Source organism: Poecile atricapillus, chromosome 32 (assembly GCF_030490865.1).
Source record: "Poecile atricapillus isolate bPoeAtr1 chromosome 32, bPoeAtr1.hap1, whole genome shotgun sequence".
Classification (NCBI taxonomy): Eukaryota; Metazoa; Chordata; class Aves; order Passeriformes; family Paridae; genus Poecile; species Poecile atricapillus.
Window position 1 is genome coordinate 807536 of NC_081280.1, and position 27786 is coordinate 835321.

Sequence of the window (27786 nt, forward strand, 5' to 3'; positions counted from 1 at the left end):
CTCCGCCCCTTCCCAGTAACACCAGTAACGGACTGGGAATGGACTGGGAATGGACTGGGAATGGCCCCGAGCCCCGCCCAGTCCCAGTAACGGACCAGTAACACCAGTAATGGACTGGGAATGGACTGGGAATGGACTGGGAATGGCCCCGAGCCCCGCCCAGTCCCAGTAACGGACCAGTAACACCAGTAACGGACTGGGAATGGACTGGGAATGGCCCTGAGCCCCGCCCCAAACCAGTAACGGACCAGTAACACCAGTAACGGACTGGGAATGGACTGGGAATGGACTGGGAATGGCCGTGAGCCCTGCCCCAAACCAGTAACGGACCAGTAACACCAGTAACAGACTGGGAATGGACTGGGAATGGACTGGGAATGGCCCTGAGCCCCGCCCAGTCCCAGTAACGGACCAGTAACACCAGTAACGGACTGGGAATGGACTGGGAATGGACTGGGAATGGCCCTGAGCCCCGCCCCAAACCAGTAACGGACCAGTAACACCAGTAACGGACTGGGAATGGACTGGGAATGGCTCCGGGCCCCGCCCCCTCCCAGTTACACCAGTAACGGACTGGGAAGCTCAGGGACACCGCCCCCCTCCCAGTCCCTCCCAGTGCTCCCAGTAACCTCCCTCAGTCCCTCCCAGTGCTCCCAGTAACCTCCCCCAGTCCCTCCCAGTGCTCCCAGTGACCTCCCCCAGTCCCTCCCAGTGCTCCCAGTGACCTCCCCCAGTCCCTCCCAGTGCTCCCAGTGACCTCCCCCAGTCCCTCCCAGTGCTCCCAGTGACCTCCCCCAGTCCCTCCCAGTCCATCCCAGTAACAAAGCCCCTCTGTCCCAGTCCCTCCCAGTCCCTCCCAGTCCATCCCAGTAACAAAGCCCCTCTGTCCCAGTCCCTCCCAGTCCCTCCCAGTAACAAAGCCCCTCTATCCCAGTGTCCCCCAGTCCCTCCCAGTCCCTCCCAGTAACAAAGCCCCTCTGTCCCAGTGTCCCCCAGTCCCTCCCAGTCCCTCCCAGTAACAAAGCCCCTCTGTCCCAGTCCATCCCAGTAACAAAGCCCCTCTGTCCCAGTCCCTCCCAGTCCCTCCCAGTCCCTCCCAGTAACAAAGCCCCTCTGTCCCAGTCCCTCCCAGTCCATCCCAGTAACAAAGCCCCTCTGTCCCAGTCCCTCCCAGTCCCTCCCAGTCCCTCCCAGTAACAAAGCCCCTCTGTCCCAGTGTCCCCCAGTCCCTCCCAGTCCCTCCCAGACCCTCCCAGTCCATCCCAGTAACAAAGCCCCTCTGTCCCAGTCCCTCCCAGTCCCTCCCAGTAACAAAGCCCCTCTGTCCCAGTGTCCCCCAGTCCCTCCCAGTCCATCCCAGTAACAAAGCCCCTCTGTCCCAGTCCCTCCCAGTCCCTCCCAGTCCCTCCCAGTAACAAAGCCCCTCTGTCCCAGTGTCCCCCAGTCCCTCCCAGTCCATCCCAGTAACAAAGCCCCTCTGTCCCAGTGTCCCCCAGTCCCTCCCAGTCCCTCCCAGTCCCTCCCAGTCCCTCCCAGTAACAAAGCCCCTCTGTCCCAGTCTGGCCCAGCGCCCGCTCCCAACAAGCGGCGCCTTTGTACTGGTTGTGGGCGTGGCCTCCCCATATATGGCAATAACTTCCATATATGGTCATGATGCCCATATATGGTCTGGCACCGCCGCTGTGGGCGTGGCCTCTCCAAGCCCCGCCCACCCCGCCCGGAGCCGCCAGCGCCGCCGAACGCGGGGGGGGGGGAAGGGGGAAAAATCCCGAATTTTGGGGGAATTTCCGGGGATTTTGGGCAATTTGGAGTGGGAAAAGGCGACCCCGGAGGGCTCCAGGGAGAGGGGGGAGGAGCGGAAATTTTGGGAATTTTTGGGGAATTTTTTGGGAATTTTTTGGGAATTTTTTAGGGAGTTTTTGGGGGAGATTTGGGCGATTTTCGGGCGGATTTTGGGGGGATTTTCTGGGAATTTGGGATCAATTTGGGATCGATTTGGGATCGATTTGGGATCGATTTGGGATCGATTCGGGGGGGCGGAAGCTCCAAGCGGGATTTTGGGGGGGATTTCGGGCGGATTTTGGGGTGGGAGGGGCCGGCGGGGTTCAGGAATCGCCTTTTTGGGGCTTTTTGGGGCTTTTTTTGGGCTTTTTCGGATTTTTGGGATTTTTTGGGGATTTTTTGGGGGTTTTTTAGGGCTTTTTGGGGATTTTTGGGGTTTTTTTTTATTTTTTTAGGGCTTTTTTAGTTTGGTTTTTTTTTAGGGTTTTTTGGGATTTTTTGGGGATTTTTTAAGGTTTTTTTTAGGTTTTTTGGGGATTTTTTTGGATATTTTGGGGTTTTTTTGGGGATTTTTTTGGATTTTTTGGGGGTTTTTTGGGAGATTTTTTAGGGCTTTTTTAGGATTTTTTTTTAGGTTTTTTTGGGATTTTTTAGAGCTTTTGGGGGTTTTTTTGTTTTGTTTTTTGGGGGTTTTTTGGGATTTTTTTAGGGTTTTTTGGGGGTTTTTTTGGGTATTTTGGGATTTTTTAGGGTTTTTTTTTAGGGTTTTTTGGGTTTTTTTTAGGGCTTTTTTAGGGTTTTTTTTTTGGGTTTTTTGGGGGGATTTTTTAGGGCTTTTTTAGGGTTTTTTTTTAGGGTTTTTTGGGATTTTTTAGGGCTTTTTTAGGGGTTTTTTTTAGGCTTTTTGGGGACTTTTTAGGATTTTTTGGGGTTTTTTTGGGGATTTTTTAGGGCTTTTTTAGGTTTTTTTTTTTAGGTTTTTTTTGGGATTTTTTAGGGCTTTTTGGGTTTTCTTTGGGGTTTTTTGGGATTTTTTTTAGGGCTTTTTTGGGATTTTGGGGGTTTTTGGGGATTTTTTTAGGGCTTTTTTGGGGGTTTTTTTTGGGTTCTTTGGGGGGTTTTTTTGGGTTTTTTGGTGGGTTTTTTTGTGGGTTTTTTGGGATTTTTTAGAGCTTTTGGGGGTTTTTTTGTTTTGTTTTTTGGGGGTTTTTTGGGATTTTTTAGGGCTTTTTTGGGGTTTTTTTTTTAGGGTTTTTTGGGATTTTTTAGGGCTTTTGGGGTTTTTTGGGGGGTTTTTCTTTGGGTTTTTTTGGGTTTTTTGGGGGTTCTTTTGGGGTATTTTGGGATTTTTGGGGTTTCTTTGGGGGGATTTTTTGGGGGGTTTTTTTGGGGATTTTTTGGGGGTTTTTTTGGGTTTTTTTTGGGGTATTTTGGGGGGATTTTTTTGGGTTTTTTTTGGGGTATTTTGGGGGGATTTTTTTGGGGTTTTTTTGGGGTTTTTTGGGGGGATTTTTTGGGGGTTTTTTGGGTTTTTTTTGGGGTATTTTGGGGGGATTTTTTTGGGGTTTTTTTGGGGTTTTTTGGGGGGATTTTTTGGGGGTTTTTTGGGGTTTTTTTGGGTTTTTTGGGGATTTTTTTAGGGCTTTTTCGGGGTTTTTTTTTTAGGGTTTTTCGGGATTTTGGGGGGATTTTTTTAGGAGTTTTTAGGGGTTTTTGGGGTTTTTTTGGGGGGTTTTGGGGTTTTTTTTAGGGCTTTTTGGGTTTTCTTTGGGGTTTTATTTGTGGTTTTTTGGGATTTTTTAGGGCTTTTTTGCGGGTTTGGGGGTTTTTTTTGAGTTTTTTTGGGTTTTTTTGGGGATTTTTGGGGTTTTATTTTGGGTTTTTTTGGGGTTTTTTTTGGGGTATTTTTGGGGGGTTTTGAGGGGATTTTTTTGGGTTTTTGGGTTTTTTTTTGGGGTTTTTTTGGGGTAATTTTGGGGTTTTTTGGGGATTTTTTAGGGCTTTTTTAGGGTTTTTTTGGGGGGGTTTTGGGATTTTGGGGTTTTTTTTGGGGGGGGTTGGGGATTTTTTGGGGTTTTTTGTTTTTGGTTTTTTTTTGTTTTTTGGGATTTTTTGGGGTTTTTTTTTGCTGTTTTTTGGCTTTTTTGGGTTTTTTTTTTTGGGGGGGGGGTTCGGGGGTTTTTTTGGGTTTTCTTTGGGTTTTCTCCTCCAACCTCCGATTTTGGGGGATCTCCCCCCAACCCTCATATTTTTTGAATTTTTTTTTTATTTTTTCGAGGTTTTTTTTGGGATTTTGCTTCACCCCGAGCTCTAAATTTGGGAATTTTGGAGCTTTTTTGAGGGAATATATTAAATTTTATTGTTGGGTTGGGCTCCACCCCCAGCTCTGATTTTTTTTGGGGGAATTTTAGGAATTTATTTTATATTTTTATGGAATTTTTGGGTGGGAGTTTTGGGGGAGTGAATCCTAAATTCACCTTTTTTTTCGCTTTTTTTTAAAGGGGATTTGGGAGTTTTTTGAGGGGATTTTGGGTTTTTTGGGGGTTTTTTTTGAGGGGATTTTGGGGTTTTATTTTTTTTTGGTTTTTTGCGGGGATTTTGGGGTTTTTTTAGGTTTTGTTTTTTAGGGGATTTGGGGAATTTTTTGGGTTTTTTTTGAGGGGATTTTGGGGTTTTTTTAAGATTTTTTTTTAGGGGATTTTGGGGATTTTTTTTGGGTTTTTTTAGGGGATTTTGGGCTTTTTTTGGGTTTTTTTGAGGGGATTTTAGCAGCTTTTTGGGGTTTTTTCAAGTTTTTTTTTTATGGGATTTTGGGGGATTTTTTTGGTTTTTTGGTGGATTTTCGGGGATTTTGGGGTTTTTTGGGGGGGTTTTGAGGGGATTTTTTGGGGTTTTTTGGGGGGGGTTTTGAGGGGATTTTTTGGGTTTTTTTGAGGGGATTTTGAGGCATTTTTGGGTTTTTTTGGGGGGGTTTGAGGGGAATTTTGGGGTTTTTTTTGAGGGGATTTTCGGGGATTTTCGGGAGGTTTTTTGGAGGGGATTTAAGGGGATTTTTGGGGTTTTTTTTGTTTTTTGAGGGGATATTTTTGGGATTTTTTTTCTTTTTTTAAGGGGATTTTGGTTTTTTTGGGGGGAGTTTAAGGAGATTTTTTGGGGGTTTTTTTGAGGGGACTTTGGGGGATTTTTTGGGGTTTTTTTAGGGGATTTTGGGGGGATTTTTTGATTTTTGGGTTTTTTTTGAGGGGATTTTAGGGGAACTTTTTGGGGTTTTTTTTTTCAGGGATTTTTGGGGTTTTTTTGAGGGGATTTTAGGGCAATTTTTGGGGTTTTTTTTTGATTTTAGGAGAATTTTGGGGTTTTTTGGGGGGGATTTTTGGTGGTTTTTGGAGGGGATTTTAGGGGAATTTTTTGGGTTTTTTTTGAGGCGATTTTGGAGTTTTTTAGGGTTTTTTTAGGTGATTTTAGGGGATTTTTTAGGTTTTTTTTTTAGAGGATTTTGGGGTTTTTTGGGGGGGTTTTGAGGGATTTTTGGGTTTTTTTGAGGGGATTTTAGCGGATTTTTGAGGGGTTTTCTGGGGTTTTTTTTAGGGGATTTTGGGGTTTTTTTGAGAAGATTTTAGGGGATTTTTGAGGTTTTTTTTGAGGGATTTTTGTGGTTTTTTGAGGGGATTTTAGGGGAATTTTGGGGTTTTTTTAAGGGAGTTTTGGTGTTTTTTTGAGGAGATTTTGGGGGATTTTTGGTTTTTTTTGAGAAGATTTTAGGGGATTTTTTGGGGGTTTTTTTGAGAGGATTTTGGGGTTTTTTGGGGGGGTTTTGAGGGATTTTTGGGATTTTTTTGGAGGTGATTTTGGGGGATTTTTGTGGTTTTTTGAGGCGATTTTAGGGGGAATTTTTGGTGGTTTTTTTAGGGGATTTTGGGGTTTTTTTGAGGGTATTTTTTTGATTTTTGGTGTTTTCTTTAGGGGATTTTTGGGTTTTTTTGAGGGGATTTTAGGCGGATTTTTGGGGTTTTTTTTAGGGGATTTTGGTGGTTTTTTTGAGAAGATTTAGGGGGATTTTTGGTGGTTTTTTGAGGGGATTTTACGGGAAATTTTTGGGGTTTTTTTTAGGGGATTTTGGGGGTTTTTTGAGGTTTTTTTTTTTTTTTGGTGGTTTTTTTAAAGGGATTTTTGGTGTTTTTTTGAGGGGATGTTAGGGGATTTTTGGTTTTTTTGAGGGGATTTAAAGGGATTTTTTGGTTATTTTCTTTAGGGGATTTTCGGGTTTTTTTTGAGGGGATTTTTTTGGTTTATGGTGGTTTTTTAAAGGGATTTTTGGTGGTTTTTTGAGGGGATTTTAGGGAAATTTTTTTTGGTTTTTTTAGGGGATTTTGGTGTTTTTTTGAGAAGATTTTGGGGGATTTTTGGTTTTTTTGAGGGGATTTAAAGGGATTTTTTGGTTATTTTCTTTAGGGGATTTTGGGGTTTTTTTTGAGGGGATTTTTTTGATTTTTGGGGTTTTTTTAGGGGATTTTCGGTGGTTTTTGGAGGAGATTTTGGGGGATTTTTGGGATTTTTTTAGGGTATTTTGGGTCGATTTTTTGTGGTTTTTTGAGGGGATTTTGTGGGATTTTTGGAATTTTTTTAGGGGATTTTGGTGTTTTTTTTGAGAAGATTTTGGGGGATTTTTGGGTTTTTTTGAGGGGATTTTGGGGCGATTTTTTGTGGTTTTTTGAGGGGATTTTGGGGGATTTTTGGGATTTTTTTAGGGGATTTTGGTTTTTTTTTTTGAGAAGATTTTGGGGAATTTTTGGTGGTTTTTTGAGGGGATTTTGGGGAATTTTTTTTGTTTTTTTTAGGGGATTTTGGGTCGATTTTTTGTGTTTTTTTGAGGGGATTTTGGGGGATTTTTGGGGTTTTTTTGAGGGGATTTTGGGGTTTTTTTGAGGGGATTTTTTTGACTTTTGGTGGTTTTTTGAGGAGATTTTGGGGAATTTTTTTGGGTTTTTTTAGGGGATTTTGGGTTTTTTTTGAGAAGATTTAGGGGAATTTTTGGTGGTTTTTTGAGGGGATTTTGGGGGATTTTGGGGATTTTTTTAGGGGATTTTGGGTTTTTTGGGGGGAATTTTGAGGGAATTTTTTTGGGGTTTTTTTTGAGCCAATTTTGTGATAATTTTCCTTATTTTTTTTCAATATGTGGCGCCCAAAACGGAGGATTTTGGGGTCCTTTTGGGCCCTGCTCCTTCTGGGGGGGTTCCCGGCGGTTTTTGGGGGGGTCCCGGTTTTTGGGGGGGTCCCCAGGGGGGGCGGGGCCTGTCCCGGGGGCTGCGACTGCGACCGCGACAGCGCCTGGTGCCGGGGTGGGGGAGGGGGCGTCCCCCGGGGGCTCCCCCCCCGCCTGGCCACGCTGTGAGTGCCCAGTTCAGACCAGTTCAGACCAGTTCCATCCCAGTTCCCCCCATTCCCCATCCCACTCCTTCCCACTTCCCCATTTCCCCCAATTTTCCTGATTTTCCCCAATTTTACCAAATTTTCCCCCCATTTGTTCCCATTTTATTCCCATTTTATTCCAAAGTTTCCCAATTTTCCCAATTTTTCCCCAATTTTTCCAAATTTTCCTTTTTTTTCCCAGATTTTCCCCAATTTTCCCCAAAATTTTCCCCAATTTCCCCCAATTTCCCCCAATTTCCCCCAATTTTTCCCAATTTTTCCCAATTTTACCAAATTTTCCCCCTATTTGTTCCCATTTTATTCCCATTTTATTCCAAAGTTTCCCAATTTTTCCCAATTTTCCCAATTTTTCCCCAATTTTTCCAATTTTTCCTTTTTTTTCCCAGATTTTCCCCAATTTTCCCCAATTTTTCCCAATTTTTCCCAATTTTACCAAATTTTCCCCCCATTTGTTCCCATTTTATTCCAAAGTTTCCCAATTTTTCCCAATTTTTCCCAATTTTCCCAATTCTTCCCCAATTTTTCCAATTTTTCCTTTTTTTTCCCAGATTTTCCCCAAAATTTTCCCCAATTTCCCCCAATTTCCCCCAATTTTTCCCAATTTCCCCCCATTTTACCAAATTTTCCCCCCATTTGTTCCCATTTTATTCCCATTTTATTCCAAATTTTCCCAGTTTTTCCCATTTTTCCCCCAGTTTCCCAATATTTCCCAATTTATTCCCAATTTATTCCCATAATTTCCCATTTTATTCCTTTTTTATTCCCATTTTTTCCCAATTTTCCCCCGTTTTATTCCCATAATTTCCCGTTTTATTCCCATTTTATTCCCATTTTATTACAAATTTTCCCCATTTTCCCCTTTTCCCCCAAATTTTCCTCATTTTTCCCAATTTCCCCCCAATTTATTCCCATCATTTCCCATTTTATTCCTAATTTTCCCAATTTTTCCCAATTTTTCCCCCATTTATTCCCATTTTATCCCAATTTTCCCAATTTTTCCCAATTTTCCCCCAAAATTTCCCAGTTTTTCCCAATTTTCCCTCAATTTATTCCCATCATTCCCCACAAATTTCCCATTTTATTCCCAATTTTCCCCATTTTTACCCCTTTTCTCCCAAAGTTTCCCAATTTCCCCCAATTTATTCCCATAATTTCCCATTTTATTCCCATTTTATCCCAATTTTCCCAATTCTTCCCAAATTTTCCCCCAAAGTTTCCCAGTTTTTCCCAAATTTCCCCCAATTTATTCCCATAAATTCCCATTTTATTCCCATTTTATTCAAATTTTCCCCATTTTCCCACTTTCCCCCCAATTTTCCCAATTTTTCCCAATTTCCCCCAATTTATTCCCATCATTTCCCATTTGATTCCCATTTGATTCCCATTTTATCCCAATTTTCCCAATTTTTCCCAATTTTCCACCAATTCATTCCCATAATTTCCCATTTTATTCCAAATTTTCCCCATTTTCCCCTTTTCCCCCAAATTTCCCTCATTTTTCCCAATTTTCCCCCAATTTATTCCCATAATTTTCCCATTTTATCCCCATTTTCCCCCAAAGTTTCCCAGTTTTTCCCAATTTCCCCCCATTTTTTCCCATTTTATTCCCATTTTATTCCAAATTCTCCCAATTTTTCCCAAATTTCCCCCAATTTATTCCCATAATTTCCCGTTTTAATCCAAATTTTCCCCACAAATTTCCCAATCCCCCCAGTTTCCCAGTTTTTCCCAATTTTTCCCAATTTATTCCCATAATTTCCAATTTTATCCCATTTATTCCCATTTTATCTCAATTTTCCCCATTTTTCCCCCTTTCCCCCAATTTTCCCAATTTTTCCCAATTTTCCCTCAATTTGTTCCCATAATTTCCCATTTTATTCCCAATTTTCTCCATTTTTCCCAATTCCCCTCAAAGTTTCCCAGTTTTCCCCGATTTTCCCCCACTTTATTCCCATTTTATTCCAAATTTATTCCAATTTTTCCCATTTTTCCCAATTCCCCCCAAATTTTCCCAATTTTTCCCAATTTTCCCCCAATTTATTCCCGCAATTTCCCATTTTATTCCAAATTTTCCCCGTTTTTCCCAATTCCCCCCAATTTTTCCCAATTTTCCCCCAATTTATTCCCATCATTTCCCATTTTATTCCAAATTTTCCCCATTTTTCCAATTTTTCCCCCAAAGATTCCCAGTTTTTCCCAATTTTCCCCCAATTTATTCCCATCATTTCCCACAAATTTCCCATTTTATTCTAAATTTTCCCAAATTTTCCCAATTTTTCCCAATTTCCCCCCAATTTATTCCCATAATTTCCCATTTTATTCCAAATTTATTCCAAATTTTCCCCCTTTTCCCCCAATTTTCCCGGTTTTTCCCAATTTCCCCCTAATTTTTCCCATAATTCCCCACAAATTTCGGATTTTATTCCAAATTTCCCCAAATTTCCCCAATTTTTCCCAATTTTTCCCCAAATTTTCCCAATTTTTCCTTCTTTTTACCCAATTTCCCAAATCTTTTCCTGATTTTTCCCAAATTTCCCCATTTTCCCCCCGTTTTCCCCCGATTTTCCCCCTCTCATTCCCAGATTTCCCCCATTTTTCCCGATTTTTCCCAAATTCCCGGTTTTTCACCCCAATCCAGCTCCCTGATCCGCTGGGACATCGAGGCCCTGCCCGAGGGGAGCTTCCGGCACCTTCCGGCCCTGACCCTGCTGTGAGTGACCCCAAAACGGCCAAAATTAACCCAAAATCACCCAAAATCACCCAAAATGACCCCAAAATTACCCAAAAATACCCCAAAATGACCCAAAATCACCCAAATTACCCCAAAATAAACCAAAATTACCCCAAAATGACCCAAAACTGCCCCAAAATCACCCAAAATTACCCCAAAATGACCCCAAAATGACCCCAAAATGACCCAAAATGACCCCAAAATGACCCAAAATGACCCAAAATTACCCAAAATCACCCAAAATTACCCCAAAATTATCCAAATTACCCCAAAATGGCCAAAATTGCCCCAAAATCACCCAAAATTACCCCAAAATGAGACCGAAATGACCCAAAATTACCCCAAAATGACCCAAAATGACCCCAAAATGACTCAAATTACCCCAAAATGAACCAAAATTACCCCAAAATGACCTCAAAATGACCCAAAATTACCCCAAATTACCCCAAAATGACCCAAAATCACCCAAATTACCCCAAAATGAACCAAAATTACCCCAAAATGACCCGAAATGACCCAAAATGACCCCAAAATGACCCCAGAATCACCCAAAATTACCCCAGAATCACCCAAAATTACCCCAAAATGACTCAAAACTGCCCAAAATTACCCCAAAATGACCCAAAATGACCCAAAAATGACCGAAAAATGACCCAAAATTAGCCCAAAATGACCCAAAATTACCCCAAAATTACCTCAAAATTACCCAAATTACCCCAAAATGACCCAAAATGGCCCAAAATGGCAAAAATGACCCAAATTCCCTCAAATTTGTTCCAAAATGACCCAAAACTGCCCAAAATTACCCAAAAATGGCCCAAAATTTCCCCAAAATGACCCAAAATGGCCAAAATTACCCCAAAATCACCCAAAATCACCCAAAATTACCCCAAAATTACCCCAAAATGACCCAAAATGACCCCAAAATTACCCCAAATTACCCCAAAATCACCCAAAATCACCCAAATTACCCCAAAATGAACCAAAATTACCCCAAAATGACCCAAAACTGCCCAAAATTACCCCAAATTACCCCAAATTACCCCAAAATCACCCAAAATGACCCAAAATGACCCAAAATGACCCCAAAATTATCCAAATTACCCCAAAATGGCCAAAACGGCCAAAATTAACCCAAAATGACCCAAAATGACCCCAAAATTACCCCAAAATTACCCCAAAATGAGACCGAAATGACCCAAAATGACACAAAATGACCAAAATGACCCAAAATTACCCCAAAATGACCCAAAACTGCCCAAAATTACCCCAAAATGGCCCCAAAATTACCCCAAAATTACCTAAAATTACCCCAAAATTACCTCAAAATGACCCAAAATTACCCAAAATTACCCCAAAATGACCCAAAATGACCCCAAAATGACCCAAAATGACCCAAAACTGCCCAAAATCACCCCAAAATCACCCAAAATTACCCCAAAATGACCCAAAATGACCCCAAAATGACCCCAAAATGACCTCAAAATGACCCAAAATGACCCCAAAATTACCTCTAAATGACCCCAAAATCACCCAAAATTACCCCAAAATGAGACCGAAATGAGCCCCAAAATGACCCCAAAATGACCCAAAACTGCCCAAAATTACCCCAAAATGACCCCAAAATGACCCAAAATGACCCAAAATGGCTCCAAATTAGCCCAAAATGACTCAAAATGACCCCAAAATGACCCCAAAATGACCAAAAAATGACCCAAAATTAGCCCAAAATGACTCAAAATTACCCCAAAATGAACCAAAATGGCCAAAATTACCCCAAAATCACCCAAAATGACCCAAAATGACCCCAAAATGGCCCAAAATTAGCCCAAAATGACCCAAAATGACCCCAAAATGACCCCAAAATGAGACCGAAATGCCCCAAAATGACCCCAAAATGACCCAAAATGACCCAAAAATGACCGAAAAATGACCCAAAATTAGCCCAAAATGACCCAAAATGACCCCAAAATTACCTCAAAATTACCCAAAATGACCCCAAAATGACCCAAAATTACCCCAAAATTACCTCAAAATTACCCAAATTACCCCAAAATGAACCAAAACTGCCCAAAATTACCCCAAAATGACCCCAAAATGACCCAAAATGACCCCAAAATTACCCCTAAATGACCCCAAAATCAGCCCAAAATGACCAAAAACGGCCCCAAATGACCCCAAAATCACCCAAAATGACCCCAAAATGACGCAAAATGACCCAAAATCACCCAAAATCACCCAAAATCACCCAAAATTACCCCAAAATGAGACCGAAATGACCCAAAATTACCCCAAATGGCCCCAATTACCCCAAAATGTCCCAAAATGTCCCCAAATGGCCCCAAATGTCCCCAAATGTCCCCAAATGTCCCCAAATGTCCCCAAAAGTCCCCAGGTGTCCCCTCTGTCCCCTCTGTCCCCCCTGTCCAGGTTGGTGGCCTCGGGGCGTTTGGGGACAATCGGGGACGGGGCCTTCGCTGGACTGGGGGCACTGGAATATCTGTGAGAGCAACTGGGGATACTGGGATGGACTGGGAGGGACTGGGATGGACTGGGAGGGACTGGGAGGGACTGGGATGGACTGGGAGGGAACTGGGATGGACTGGGAGGGAACTGGGAGGGAACTGGGATGGACTGGGATGAACTGGGATGGAACTGGGATGAACTGGGATGGAACTGGGAGGGACTGGGATGGACTGGGATGGACTGGGAGGGACTGGGAGGGACTGGGATGGACTGGGATGGACTGGGAGGGAACTGGGAGGGACTGGGATGGACTGGGATGGACTGGGAGGGAACTGGGAGGGAACTGGGATGAACTGGGATGGACTGGGAGGGAACTGGGATGGACTCGGAGGGAACTGGGTAGGACTGGGAGGGGCTGGGATGGACTGGGAGGGACTGGGATGAACTGGGATGAACTGGGAGGGAACTGGGATGAACTGGGAGGAACTGGGTAGGACTGGGATGAACTGGGATGAACTGGGATGAACTGGGAGGGACTGGGAGGGAACTGGGAAGGACTGGGGGGAAAAAAGGGTGAAAATGGAGGGGACTGGTCCGTACTGGTCTGAACTGGTTTAAACTGGTGTGAACTGGTCTGGACCGGTCTGAACTGGTCCGTAGTGGTGTGAACTGGTCCATACTGGTTTGAACTGGTCTGTACTGGTTTATAATGGCCTCTACTAGTTTAAAGTGGTTCGTACTGGTTTGAACTGGTCCATACTGGTCCGTACTGGTCCATACTGGTTTATACTGGTTTGAACTGGTCCATACTGGTCTGTACTGGTCCATACTGGTCCGTACTGGTCCATACTGGTCCATACTGGTTTATACTGGTCCATACTGGTCTGTACTGGTGTCCCAGGTTCATTGAGGACACCGAGCTCGGGGCCATCGCGCCCACGGCCCTGAGGGGGCTCCGGGGGCTCCTCTTCCTGTGAGTGACACCAAAATGTCCCCAAATGTCCCCAAATGTCCCCAAAATGTCCCCAAAATGTCCCCAAATGGCCCCAAATGGCCCCAAAATGTCCCCAAATGTCCCCAAATGTCCCCAAAATGTCCCCAAATGTCCCCAAATGACCCAAAATGTCCCAAAATGTCCCCAAATGTCCCCAAAATGGCCCCAAAATGGCCCCAAATGGCCCCAATTGTCCCCAAATGGCCCCAAATGGCCCCAAATGTCCCAAATGTCCCCAAAATGTCCCCAAATGTCCCCAAAATGTCCCCAAATGGCCCCGAAATGTCCCCAAATGGCCCCAAATGTCCCAAAATGGCCCCAAAATGTCCCCAAATGGCCCCAAAATGGCCCCAAATGATCCCAAATGGCCCCAAATGTCCCCAAAATGTCCCAAAATGTTCCCAAATGGCCCCAATTGTCCCCAAATGTCCCCAAATGTCCCAAATGTCCCCAAAATGTCTCCAAATGTCCCTAAAATGTCCCCAAATGATCCCAAATGTCCCAAAATGGCCCCAAAATGTCCCCAAATGGCCCCAAATGTCCCAAATGTCCCCAAAATGTCCCCAAATGGCCCCAAAATGTCCCCAAATGTCCCCAAAATGGCCCCAAATGTCCCCAAATGGCCCCAAAATGTCCCCAAATGTCCCCAAATGGCCCCAAATGGCCCCAAAATGTCCCCAAATGGCCCCAAAATGTCCCCAAATGGCCCCAAAATGTCCCCAAATGGCCCCAAAATGGCCCCAAATGTCCCCAAAATGTCCCAAAATGTCCCCAAATGGCCCCAATTGTCCCCAAATGATCCCAAATGGCCCCAAATGTCCCCAAATGGCCCCAAATGGCCCCAAATGTCCCCAAATGTCCCCAAAATGGCCCCAAATGTCCCCAAATGTCCCAAAAATGTCCCCAAAATGTCCCCAAATGGCCCCAAATGGCCCCAAAATGTCCCAAAAATGTCCCCAAATGTCCCCAAATGTCCCCAAAATGTCCCCAAATGTCCCCAAATGTCCCCAAAATGTCCCCAAAATGTCCCCAAATGTCCCCAAATGTCCCCAAAATGTCCCCAAATGTCCCCAAAATGTCCCCAAATGTCCCCAAAATGTCCCCAAATGTCCCCAAATGTCCCCAAATGTCCCCAAATGTCCCCAAATGTCCCCAAATGTCCCCAAAATGGCCCCAAAATGTCCCCAAATGGCCCCAAAATGGCCCCAAATGATCCCAAATGGCCCCAAATGTCCCCAAAATGTCCCAAAATGTCCCCAAATGGCCCCAATTGTCCCCAAATGATCCCAAATGGCCCCAAATGTCCCCAAATGGCCCCAAATGGCCCCAAATGTCCCCAAATGTCCCCAAAATGGCCCCAAATGTCCCCAAATGTCCCAAAAATGTCCCCAAAATGTCCCCAAATGGCCCCAAATGGCCCCAAATGTCCCCAAATGTCCCCAAAATGTCCCCAAACGTCCCCAAAATGTCCCCAAATGTCCCCAAATGTCCCAAAAATGTCCCCAAATGATCCCAAATGTCCCCAAATGTCCCCAAATGGCCCCAAAATGTCCCCAAAATGTCCCCAAATGTCCCCAAATGATCCCAAATGTCCCCAAATGTCCCCAAAATGTCCCCAAAGTATCCCAAAATGTCCCCAAATGTCCCCAAATGTCCCCACAGGAGTTTGGCCAACAACCGCCTGGAGTCGCTGCCCCCGGGACTCTTCCAGGATTTGGGGACACTGACGCAGCTGTGGGTGACACTGGGGACACTTGGGGACATTTGGGGACATTTGGGGCCATTTGGGGGGGTTTGGGGACATTTTGGGGACATTTGGGGACATTTTGGGGGGGTTGGGGACATTTGGGGACATTTGGGGGCATTTGGGGACATTTGGGGACATTTGGGGACATTTTGGGGGGGTTGGGGACATTTGGGGACATTTGGGGACATTTGGGGGCATTTGGGGGCATTTTGGGTCCATTTGGGGACGTTTGTGGGGGGTGGGGACATTTTGGCGTCCCTTCGGTGTCACTTTGGTGCCACTTGAGTGGCCTTTGTCACCGTTTGTCACCATTCGTCACCATTTTGTCACCGTTTGTCACCGTTTGTCACCGTTTGGTGCCATTTTTTGCTGACTTGGTGCCATTTTGTCACCGTTCGTCACCATTTGTCACCATTCGTCACCATTTGTCACCGTTTGTCACCGTTTGTCACCGTTTGGTGCCATTCGTCACCATTTGTCACCGTTTGTCACCGTTTGTCACCGTTTGGTGCCATTTGTCACCATTTGTCACCGTTTGTCACCGTTTGGTGCCATTTTGTCACCGTTTGTCACTGTTTGGTGCCATTATTTTGCTGTTTTGGTGCCATTTTGTCACCGTTTGTCACCGTTTCTCTCTCACTGTTTTGTCACCCCCCCGGTGCCACCGCTCCCGTTCGGGTGACACCACAGGGACCTGCGTGGGAACCCGTTCCACTGCGATTGTCACCGTTTGTCACCATTTGGTGCCATTTTGGTGCCATTTTTTGTTGTTTTGTCACTGTTTTGTCACCATTTCTCACCATTTGTCACCATTTGTCACCCCCCGGTGTCACCGCCGCAGGGACCTGCGTGGGAACCCGTTCCGCTGCGATTGTCACCGTTTCTCACCGTTTCTCACCGTTTCTCACCGTTTGCCACCATTTTGTCACTGTTTGGTGCCATTTTCTGCCATTTTGTCACCGTTTGTCACCATTTTGTCACCATTTGGTGCCATTTTTTGCTGTTTTGATGCATTTTTTCACCATTTGTCACCATTTTGTCACCCCCCCGGTGTCACCCCTCAGGGACCTGCGTGGGAACCCGTTCTGCTGCGATTGTCAACCGTTTGTCACCATTTGTCACCATTTTGGTGCCATTTTTTGTTGTTTTGTCACCATTTTGTCACCATTTGTCACCATTTGTCACCATTTGTCACCATTTGTCACCGTTTGGTGTCATTTTTTCACCATTTGTCACCATTTTGGTGCCATTTGCTGCCATTTCTTGTTGTTTTGTCATCATTTTCTCACCATTTCTCACCATTTTGTCACCGTTTGTCACCATTTGTCACCCCCCGGTGTCACCGCCTCAGGGACCTGTGTGGGAACCCGTTCCACTGCGATTGTCACCGTTTGTCACCGTTTGTCACCGTTTGTCACCGTTTGTCACCGTTTGGTGCCATTTTTTGTTGTTTTGTCACCATTTTGTCCCAGTTTCTCACCATTTTCTCACCGTTTGTCACCGTTTGTCACCCCCCGGTGCCACCGCCACAGGGACCTGTGGGGGAACCCATTCCACTGCGATTGTCACTGTTTGTCACCGTTTGTCATCATTTCTCACTGTTTGGTGCCATTTTGTCACCATTTCTCACCATTTGTCACCGTTTGTCACCATTTTGTCACTGTTTGGTGCCATTTTCTGCCATTTTGTCACCGTTTGTCACCATTTTTGTCACCATTTGATGCCATTTTTTGCTGTTTTGATGCCATTTTTTCACCGTTTCTCACCATTTGTCACCGTTTTGTCACCCCCCCGGTGTCACCGCTGCAGGGACCTCCGTGGGAATCCGTTCTGCTGTGATTGTCACATTTGTCACCATTTGTCACCATTTGTCACCATTTGTCACCATTTTGGTGCCATTTTTTGTTGTTTTGTCACTGTTTTGTCACCATTTCTCACTGTTTGTCACCATTTTGTCACCCCCCGGTGTCACCGCCACAGGGATCTCCGTGGGAACCCGTTCTGCTGCGATTGTCACCGTTTGTCACCATTTCTCACCATTTTGTCACCCTTTTGTCACCGTTTGTCACCGTTTTGTCACCGTTTGTCACCGTTTTGTCACCCCTCAGGGATCTCTGTGGGAACCCGTTCCACTGCGATTGTCACCATTTGTCCCCATTTGTCACCATTTGGTGCCATTTTTTGTTGTTTTGTCACCATTTGTCACCATTTGTCACCATTTTGTCCCCGTTTCTCACCATTTTGTCACCGTTTTGTCACCCCCCCCGGTGTCACCAACTCAGGGATCTCCGTGGGAACCCGTTCCGCTGCGATTGTCACTGTTTGTCACCATTTGTCACCATTTGGTGCCATTTTTTGCTGATTTGGTGCCATTTTGTCACCATTTTGTCACCGTTTGTCACCATTTGTCACCATTTTGGTGCCATTTTTTGTTGTTTTGTCACCGTTTTGTCACCATTTCTCACCATTTTGTCACCGTTTGTCACCATTTTGTCACCGTTTGTCACCATTTTGTCACCGTTTGTCACCATTTGTCACCGTTTGTCACCATTTGTCACCGTTTGTCACCGTTTGTCACCATTTCTCACTGTTTGTCACCGTTTGTCACCGTTTTGTCACCGTTTGTCACCATTTTGTCACTGTTTGTCACCGTTTGTCACCATTTTGGTGCCATTTTTTGTTGTTTTGTCACCATTTTGTCACCGTTTGTCACCGTTTGTCACCGTTTGTCACCGTTTTGTCACCCCTCAGGGATCTCCGTGGGAACCCGTTCCGCTGCGATTGTCACCTGCGCTGGCTCCTGCGCTGGCTGCCCACCCGCCCCTCCCCCGCCGAGGCCGGGGGGCGCTGCCGGGGGCCCCTCCCCCACCAGGGCACCCCCCTGGCCCTGCTGAGCCCCGGGGAGCTCCAGTGCCAGCGGCACGGTAACTGGGATGGACTGGGAGGGGACTGGGATGGGACTGGGAGGGACTGGGATGGGACTGGGAGGAACTGGGAGGGACTGGGAGGGACTGGGATGGACTGGGATGGGACTGGGAGGGACTGGGAGGGACTGGGAGGGACTGGGAGGGACTGGGATGGACTGGGATGGGACTGGGAGGGACTGGGAGGGACTGGGATGGACTGGGATGGGACTGGGAGGGACTGGGAGGGACTGGGAGGGACTGGGAGGGACTGGGAGGGACTGGGATGGAACTGGGAGGGACTGGGATGGACTGGGAGGGACTGGGATGGACTGGGATGGGACTGGGAGGGACTGGGATGGACTGGGAGGGACTGGGATGGACTGGGATGGACTGGGAGGGACTGGGATGGACTGGGAGGGAACTGGGATGGACTGGGAGGGACTGGGAGGGGACTGGGAGGGACTGGGATGGGACTGGGATGGACTGGGACAAACTGGGACAAACTGGGACAAACTGGGAGGGGATGGGACAAACTGGGACAAACTGGGACAAACTGGGAGGGGATGGGACAAACTGGGACACACTGGGATGAACTGGGACAGAGTGGGATGGACTGGGGGGGGAAACTGGGTGGTTTTGGGGTGAAAAATGGGGATTTTGGTGGGGAACGGGACTGGGGGGGGGAATGGGAGTGTCCCTGAGCTGTCCCCGTGTCCCCTGCGTTGTCCCCAAGCTGTCCCTGCCATGTCCCTGTGTCCCCAGAGCTGTCCCCAAGCTGTCCCCATGTCCCCAGAGCTGTCCCCAGCCGTGTCCCTGTGTCCCCTGCCATGTCCCCAAGCTGTCCCCGTGTCCCCAGGGCTGTCCCCATGTCCCCAGAGCTGTCCCCAGAGCTGTCCCCGTGTCCCCAGAGCTGTCCCCATGTCCCCAGCCATGTCCCCAGAGCTGTCCCTGTGTCCCCAATCTGTCCCCGTGTCCCCAGAGCTGTCCCCGTGTCCCCTGTGATGTCCCCAGCCATGTCCCCAAGCTGTCCCCATGTCCCCAGAGCTGTCCCCGTGTCCCCTGTGATGTCCCCAAGCTGTCCCCTGCCGTGTCCCCAGAGCTGTCCCCGTGTCCCCTGTGATGTCCCCAGTCTGTCCCCGTGTCCCCAGAGCTGTCCCCAAGCTGTCCCCAGAGCTGTCCCCAATCTGTCCCCGTGTCCCCAGAGCTGTCCCCGTGTCCCCTGTGATGTCCCCAGCCATGTCCCCAAGCTGTCCCCATGTCCCCAGAGCTGTCCCCGTGTCCCCAGCCATGTCCCCATGTCCCCAAGCTGTCCCCGTGTCCCCAGAGCTGTCCCCAAGCTGTCCCCATGTCCCCAAGCTGTCCCCGTGTCCCCAGAGCTGTCCCCGTGTCCCCAGAGCTGTCCCCAGCCATGTCCCCAGAGCTGTCCCCGTGTCCCCAGAGCTGTCCCCAAGCTGTCCCCATGTCCCCAAGCTGTCCCCGTGTCCCCAGAGCTGTCCCCGTGTCCCCAGAGCTGTCCCCAGCCATGTCCCCAGAGCTGTCCCCGTGTCCCCAGAGCTGTCCCCAAGCTGTCCCCATGTCCCCAAGCTGTCCCCGTGTCCCCAGAGCTGTCCCCGTGTCCCCAGAGCTGTCCCCAGCCATGTCCCCAAGCTGTCCCCTGCTGTGTCCCCAGAGCTGCGGCCGTTCCAGTCGCTGCCGTTCTCGTCCCTGGGGGCCGAGTCCTTCGCGCTGGGGGGACAGCGGGGGGTGGCCCTGGCGCAGCCGGTGACAGGAGCCTGCGCCCTGCTGGAGTGGGACCAGCTCGGGGGGCGCTTCCGGGCCCCCACCATCATCAACAGTGAGCAAAACGGGGCAAAAAACGGGGAAAACGGGAAAAAATGGGGAAAAACGGGGAAAAAACGGGGGAAAATCGGTGAAAAAATGGGGAAAAAATGGGGAAAAAATGGGAAAAATTGGTGAAAAAATGGGGAAAAATTGGGGAAAAAATGGGGAAAAAGGGGGAAAAAAAGGGGAAAAATGGGTGAAAAACCAGGGAAAAAACGGGAAAATTTGGTGAAAAAATGGGGGAAAAACAGTGAAAAATGGGAAAAAAGGGGGAAAAATGGGGGAAAATGGGGGGAAAATGGAAATAAACGGGGAAAATCTGTGAAAAAATGGGGAAAAAATGGGATAAATTGGTGAAAAAATGGGGAAAAAATGGGGAAAAAAATGGGAAAAAGAGGGGAAAAATGAGTAAAAAAACAGGGAAAAGCAGGAAAAATTGGTGAAAAAATGGGGGAAGAAACAGTGAAAAATGGGAAAAAATGGTGAAAAAATGGGGAAAAATGGTGAAAAAATGGGGAAAAAACGGGGGGAAAATCAGTGAAAAATCTGTGAAAAAACGGGGGAAAAACGGTGAAAATGGGTGAAAAAACGGGGTAAAAAAATGGGAAAAAATGGGGAAAAAAAGGGGAAAAATCGGTGAAAAAACAGGGGAAAAATGGGGAAAAAAAGGGGAAAAATCGGTGGAAAAATGGGGAAAAAATAGTGAAAAGATGGGGGAAAATCGGTGAAAAATGGGAAAAAATGGGGGAAAATAGGAAAAAACGGGGGAAACGGGAAAATCGGTGAAAAAACGGTGAAAATTGGTGAAAAAATGGGGAAAAATGGGGGGAAAAAAGGGGGAAAATGGGTGAAAAAACAGGGAAAAAATGGGGAAAAACCAGGAAAAATCGGTGAAAAAATGGAGAAAATCAGTGAAAAATTGGTGAAAAAATGGGAAAATGGTGAAAAAATGGGAAAATGTTGAAAAAATGGGAAAATTGGTGAAAAAATGGGAAAATTGTTGAAAAAATGGGAAATTGTGTGAAAAAGCGGGGGTGGCCCTGGCGCAGCCGGTGACAGGAGCCTGCGCCCTGCTGGAGTGGGACCAGCTCGGGGGGCGCTTCCGGGCCCCCACCATCATCAACAGTGAGCAAAACGGGGCAAAAAACGGGGAAAACGGGAAAAAATGGGGAAAAAATGAGAAAAAATGGGGAAAATCGGTGAAAAACAGGGAAAAAATGGGAGAAATTGGTGAAAAAATGGGGAAAAAACGGGGAAAAAAAGGGGAAAAAATGGAGGAAATCAGTGAAGAAATGGGGAAAAAACAGTGAAAAATGGGAAAAAATGAGGAAAAAATGGGGGAAAATGGTGAAAAATGGGGGGAAAATGGGGAAAAAACAGTGGAAAAATGGGGGATAAAATGGAGAAAAATAGGAAAAAATGGGAAAAAATGGGGAAAAATGGGGAAAAATCGGTGAAAAAACAGGGGAAAAAAGGGTGAAAATTGGTGAAAAAATGGGGAGAAAAATGGGGAAAATTGGTGAAAAAACAGGTAAAAAATTAGGAAAAAACGCGAAAAATCGGTGAAAAAATGGGGGAAATCTGTGAAAAATTGGTGAAAAAATGGGAAAATGTTGAAAAAATGGGAAAATTGGTGAAAAAATGGGAAAATTGTTGAAAAAATGGGAAATTGTGTGAAAAAGCGGGGGTGGCCCTGGCGCAGCCGGTGACAGGAGCCTGCGCCCTGCTGGAGTGGGACCAGCTCGGGGGGCGCTTCCGGGCCCCCACCATCATCAACAGTGAGCAAAACGGGGCAAAAAACGGGGAAAACGGGAAAAAACGGGGAAAAAAATGAGGAAAAATGGGAGAAAATCGGTGTAAAAATGGGGAAAAACGGGGAAAAAATGGGGAAAAAAATGGGAAAAATTGGTGAAAAAACAGGGAAAAAACGGGAAAAATTGGTGAAAAAATGGGGGAAAGAAACAGTGAAAAATGGGAAAAAATGGGGAAAAATGGTGAAAATTGGTGAAAAAATGGGGTAAAAAAATGGGAAAAAATGGGGAAAAGGGGAAAAATCGGTGAAAAAGCAGGGGAAAAATGGGGGAAAAAATGGAAAAAATTGGTGGCAAAATGAGGAAAAAATAGTGAAAAGATGGGGGAAAAAACGGTGAAAAATGGGAAAAAATGGGGAAAAATGGGAAAAAACGGGGAAAACGGGAAAATCAGTGAAAAAACAGTGAAAATTGGTGAAAAAATGGGGAAAAAATGGGGAAAAATGGGGGGAAAAAAGGGGAAAATCGGTGAAAAAACAGGGAAAAAATGGGGAAAAAACGCAAAAAATTGGTGAAAAAATGGGGAAAATCTGTGAAAAATTGGTGAAAAAATGGGAAAATGGTGAAAAAATGGGAAAAAGGGGAAAAAATGGGAAATTGGGTGAAAAAATGGGAAATTGTGTGAAAAAGCGGGGGTGGCCCTGGCGCAGCCGGTGACAGGAGCCTGCGCCCTGCTGGAGTGGGACCAGCTCGGGGGGCGCTTCCGGGCCCCCACCATCATCAACAGTGAGCAAAACGGGGCAAAAAACGGGGAAAACGGGAAAAAATGGGGAAAAACGGGGAAAAAACGGGGAAAAATGGAGGAAAATGGGAAAAACGGTGAAAAAATGGGGAAAACTGGGCTGAGGAAAATCAAATCAGAGCCCAGAAATGATGGTGGCACCCCAAAAATGACATCAGGGACCCCAAAATGGCCTTGGGGAGACCAAAGCCAGCATCCCAATGTCCCCAAGGTCCCCAATGTCCCCAAGGTCCCCAAGGTGCCCATCACCCCAACATCTCCAATGTCCCCAGTGTCCCCAAGGTCCCCATCACCCCAACATCTCCAATGTCCCCAAGGTCCCCAATGTCCCCAAGGTCCCCAATGTCCCCAGTGTCCCCAAGGTGCCCATCACCCCAACATCTCCAATGTCCCCAAGGTCCCCAGTGTCCCCAAGATCCCAGTCACCCCAACGTCTCCAATGTCCCCAAGATCTCCAATGTCCCTCAAGGTCCCCATCACCCCAACATCTCCAATGTCCCCAAGGTCCCCATCACCCCATCTCCAATGTCCCCAATGTCCCCAAGGTCCCCAATGTCCCCAATGTACCCATTGTCCCCAGTGTCCCCAAGGTCCCCATCACCCCAAGGTCTCCAAGGTCTCCAAGGTCTCTGATGTCCCCAATGTCCTCAATGTCCCCAAGGTCCCCATCACCCCAACATCCCCAAGGTCCCCAACGTCCCCAAGGTCCCCAATGTCCCCAACATCTCCAATGTGTCCAATGTCCCCAATGTCCCCAAGGTCCCAATCACCCCAACATCTCCAATGTCCCCAAGGTCCCCAATGTCCCCAATGTACCCAATGTCCCCAAGGTCCCCAAGGTCCCAATCACCCCAACATCTCCAATGTCCCCAATGTCCCCAAGATCTCTGATGTCCCCAAGGTCTCCAATGGCCCCAATGTCCCCATCACCCCAAAATCTCCAAGGTCCCCAAAGTCTCCAATGTCTTCAGTGTCCCCAGTGTCCCCAAGGTCCCCAAGGTCCCCAATGACCCCAATGGCCCCAAGGTCCCCAAGGTCCCCAATGGCCCCAAGGTCCCCAAGGTCCCCTCTGTCCCCACTGTCCCCCAGGTCCCCATCACCCCAACATCTCCAAGGTCCCCAAAGTCCCCAATGGCCCCAAGGTCCCCAATGGCCCCAATGTCCCCAGTGTCCCCCAGGTCCCCATCACCCCATCTCCAATGTCCCCAAGATCTCCAGTGTCCCCAGTGTCCCCAATGTCCCCAAGGTCTCCAACATCTCCAATGTCCCCAAGGTCCCCATCACCCCAACATCCCCAATGTCCCCAAGGTCCCCAATGTTCCAAATGTCCCCAATGTCCCCAGTGTCCCCAATGTCCCCAAGGTCTCCAACATCTCCAAGGTCCCCAATGTCCTCAATGTCCCCAAGATCCCCAATGTCCCCAATGTACCCATTGTCACCAATGTCCCCATCACCCCATCACCCCAACATCCCCCCTGACCCCCTCGCTGTCCCCTCTGTCCCCCCAGGCTCGTCCCCGGTGGCCTGCCACCCCCTCCCGGTGGGCGACACCCTTCTGGTGGTGGTGGCCCAGCTGGGGGGCGGCTCCTGGGTCTGGCGCCGCTCGGGCGGCCCCGGCTCCTCCTTCGTGCGCCACCAAGCCCTGGGCTCGGGCCACCTGCGCCGTCCCCACGCCGTGGCCGCCGCCCGCCTGGCCGGCCACCTCTACCTGGGGGTGGCCGACAGCTCCAAAGGCGGCACCAGCACCGTCTTCCGCTGGGCTTCCGGAGGCTTCTACCCGCACCAGACGCTGCGGCCGTGGCAGAGGGACACGCACCTGGAGTTCCTGGAGCTGGGCGGGCGGCCGGCGCTGGTGGTGTGCAGCGCGGCGCGGCGGCCGCTGGTTTACCGCTGGAGCGGCGGCGGCTTCGCGCCCCACACCGACATCCCCCACGTGCCGGACGTCTACGCCGCCAAGCACTTCCGGGTCCGGGGGAGCGTCTTCCTCTGCCTCACGCGCTTCCTGGGGGATGCCAAGGTGAGGGGACGGGGGGGGGGGGGGGGTCAGAGGGGTCGTGGTGGGGTCAGCGGGGTCGTGGGGGGTCGTTGGGGGTCAGCAGGGTCATGGGGGGTCAGCAGGGTCATGTGGTCATGGGGGGTCCATGGTGGGGTCAGCAGGGTCATGGGGTTCCACTGAGGGCATGGGGGGTCAGTGGGGTCATGGGGGGTCAGCAGGGTCATGGGGGGTCATTGGGGGGTCAGCAGGGTCATGGGAGGTCCATGGAGGTCATGGAGGGTCATGGGAGGTCCATGGTGGGGTCAGCAGGGTCATGTGGTCATGGGGGGTCCATGGAGGTCAGCAGGGTCATAGGGGGTCCATGGAGGTCATGGAGGGTCATGGGGGGTCCATGGTGGGGTCAGCAGGGTCATGGGGGGTCCATGGTGGGGTCAGCAGGGTCATGGGGGGTCATTGGGGGTCAGCAGGGTAATGGGGGGTCAGCAGGGTCATGTGGTCATGGGGGGTCCATGGTGGGGTCAGCAGGGTCATGGGGTTCCACTGAGGGCATGGGGGGTCAGTGGGGTCATGGGAGGTCAGCAGGGTCATGGGGGGTCATTGGGGGTCAGCAGGGTCATGGTGGGTCCATGGGGGGTCAGCAGGGTCATGGGGGGTCATTGGGGGTCAGCGGGGTCATGGTGGGTCCATGGAGGTCCATTGAGGTCATGGGGGTCCACCAAGGTCATGGGGGGTCAGCAGGGTCATGGTGGGTCCACTGAGGGCATGGGGGGTCAGCGGGGTCATGGGAGGTCAGCAGGGTCGTGTGGTCATGGGGGGTCAGCAGGGTCATGGTGGGGTCAGCAGGGTCATGGGGGGTCATTGGGGGTCAGCAGGGTCAGGTGGTCATGGGGGTCCACCAAGGTCATGGGGGTTCCATGGCGGGTCAGCAGGGTCATGTGGTCATTGGAGGTCAGCAGGGTCATGGGAGGTCATTGGGGGTCAGCAGGGTCATGGGGGGTCCACAGGGGTCATGGGGATCCACCAAGGTCATGGAGGGGTCAGCAGGGTCATGGGGGGTCCATGGTGGGGTCAGCAGGGTCATGTGGTCATGGAGGGGTCATCAGGGTCATGGGGGGCCAGCAGTGTCGTGGTGGGGTCCATGGGGGGTCATTGGGGGTCAGCAGGGCCATGGTGGGTCCATGGAGGTCCATCGAGGTCATGGGGGGTCAGCAGGGTCATGGGGGGTCATTGGGGGTCAGCAAGGTCATGGGGAACCACCAAGGTCATGGGTGGGTCAGCAGGGTCGTGGTGGGTCCACTGAGGTCATGGGGGGTCATGGGGGTCCATGGGGGGTCAGCAGGGTCATGGTGGGGTCCATGGGGGTCCTCTGAGGTCATGGGGGGTCATGGGGGGTCAGCAGGGTCATGGGGGGGTCATGGGGGTCCACCAAGGTCATGGGGGGTCAGTGGGGTCAGGTGGTCAAGGGTGGTCGCGAGGGTCCTGTAGCACCATCGCGGTTGTGACCCCATGAGTGACCCCACGAGTGACCCCATGAGTGACCCCACGAGTGACCCCTGAGTGACCCCTGAGTGACCCCACCACCCACCCCATGATTGACCCCTGAGTGACCCCATGAGTGACCCCTGAGTGACCCATGAGTGACCCCTGAGTGACCCATGAGTGACCCCTGAGTGACCCCTGAGTGACCCCTGAGTGACCCCATGAGTGACCCCACGAGTGACCCCTGAGTGAACCCTGAGTGACCCGAGTGACCCATGAGTGACCCCTGAGTGACCCCATGAGTGACCCCTGAGTGACCCCTGAGTGACCCTTGAGTGACCCATGAGTGACCCCACCACCCACCCCACGATTGACCCCCGAGTGACCCCATCAGTGACCCCCACAGTGACTGCAGTGACCCCGTGACCCCCGAGTGACCCCGTAGCCCCACCAGTGACCCCACAGTGACCCCAAGTGACCCCAGAGTGACCCTGTGACCCCACAGTGACCCCACAATGGACCCCAGAGTCACCCCAGAGTGACTCCCGAGTGACCCCTCAAGTGACCCCATTGACCCCTGAGTGACCCCCGAGTGACCCCGTGACCCTACCAGTGACCCCCAAGTGACCCCACCACCCACCCTACGATTGACCCCTGGTTGACCCCCAGCTGACCCCATGACCTCTGGCTAACCCTGTGACCCCCGAGTCACCCCATGACCCCCGGTTGACCCCGTGACCCCGGTCTGACCCCGTTTGACCCCTGGTTGACCCCTTGACCCCACAGTGACCCCGTCACCCTCGGTTGACCCCGTGACCCCACAAATTACCTCGGTTTGACCCCATGACCCCACAGTGACCCCGTCACCCCCAGTTGACCCCGTGACCCCACAAAAGACCCTTGTTTGATGCCGTGACCCCTGGTTGACCCCATGACCCCACAAATGACCCCTGTCTGACCCCGTGTGACCCCGTGACCCCACAAATGACCCCGGTTTGACCTCATGACCTCACAGTGACCCCGTGACCCCCAGCTGACCCCGTGACCCCACAAATGGCCCCTGAGTGACCCTGTGACCCCACAGTGACCCCAGTCTGACCTTGTGACCCTGGTCTGACCCCATGACCCCTGAGTGACCCCATGACCCTGCAGTGACCCCATGACCCCTGAGTGACCCCGTGACCCCTGAGTGACCCCGTGACTCCACAAATGACCCCTGAGTGACTCCATGACCCCTGTTTGACCCCATGACCCCTGAGTGACCCCACAGTGACCCCTGTTTGACCCCATGACCCCTGAGTGACCCCACAGTGACCCCTGTTTGACCCCATGACCCCTGAGTGACCCCACAGTGACCCCTGTTTGACCCTGTGACCCCTGTCTGACCCTGTGACCCCTGAGTGACCCCACAGTGACCCCTGTCTGACCCCGTGACCCCTGAGTGACCCCACAGTGACCGCATGACCCCTGTTTGACCCCGTGACCCCTGTTTGACCCTGTGACCCCCGTTTGACCCCTGGCTGACCCCTGTGCAGGTGATGCGCTGGGAGGGCTCCATGTTCCGCGAGGTGCAGCAGGTGCCGGCCCGTGGCTCGCTGGTCTTCCAGCCGCTGGCCCTGGCCGGCCACCGCTACGTCCTGCTGGGCAACGACTTCGCCCCGAGCCGCGTCTTCCGCCTGGGCCCGGCCGGACGCCTGGAGCCCGGCCAGGAGCTGCCCGCGCCCACCCCCCGCGCCTTCGTCCCCCTCACCGCCGGCCACCGGCACTTCCTGCTGGCCACCAGCTTCAAGGGGGCCACCCAGATCTACGCCCACGTCACCGAGGACATCGGGACCTGAGGGGACGTGGGGATGGTGGCCACCAGGTCATCGAGGGCATCGG

The 27786-nt window shown here is 49.6% G+C and overlaps 1 protein-coding gene across 1 annotated transcript; it reads left to right on the forward strand.

Annotated features, from left to right (window-relative positions):
* The first annotated feature begins 377 nt into the window (after positions 1 to 377).
* Positions 378 to 27786, forward strand: LOC131590138 (leucine-rich repeat LGI family member 4-like). Its single transcript, XM_058860039.1, has 13 exons — positions 378 to 403; positions 7063 to 7170; positions 9851 to 9922; positions 12374 to 12445; positions 13311 to 13382; positions 15066 to 15137; positions 17902 to 18074; positions 19726 to 19920; positions 20907 to 21002; positions 21560 to 21655; positions 22319 to 22414; positions 23939 to 24447; positions 27441 to 27786. The coding sequence occupies exons 1-13, from the start codon at positions 378 to 380 to the stop codon at positions 27741 to 27743; spliced, it is 1890 nt and encodes a 629-aa protein (XP_058716022.1). The 3' UTR covers positions 27744 to 27786.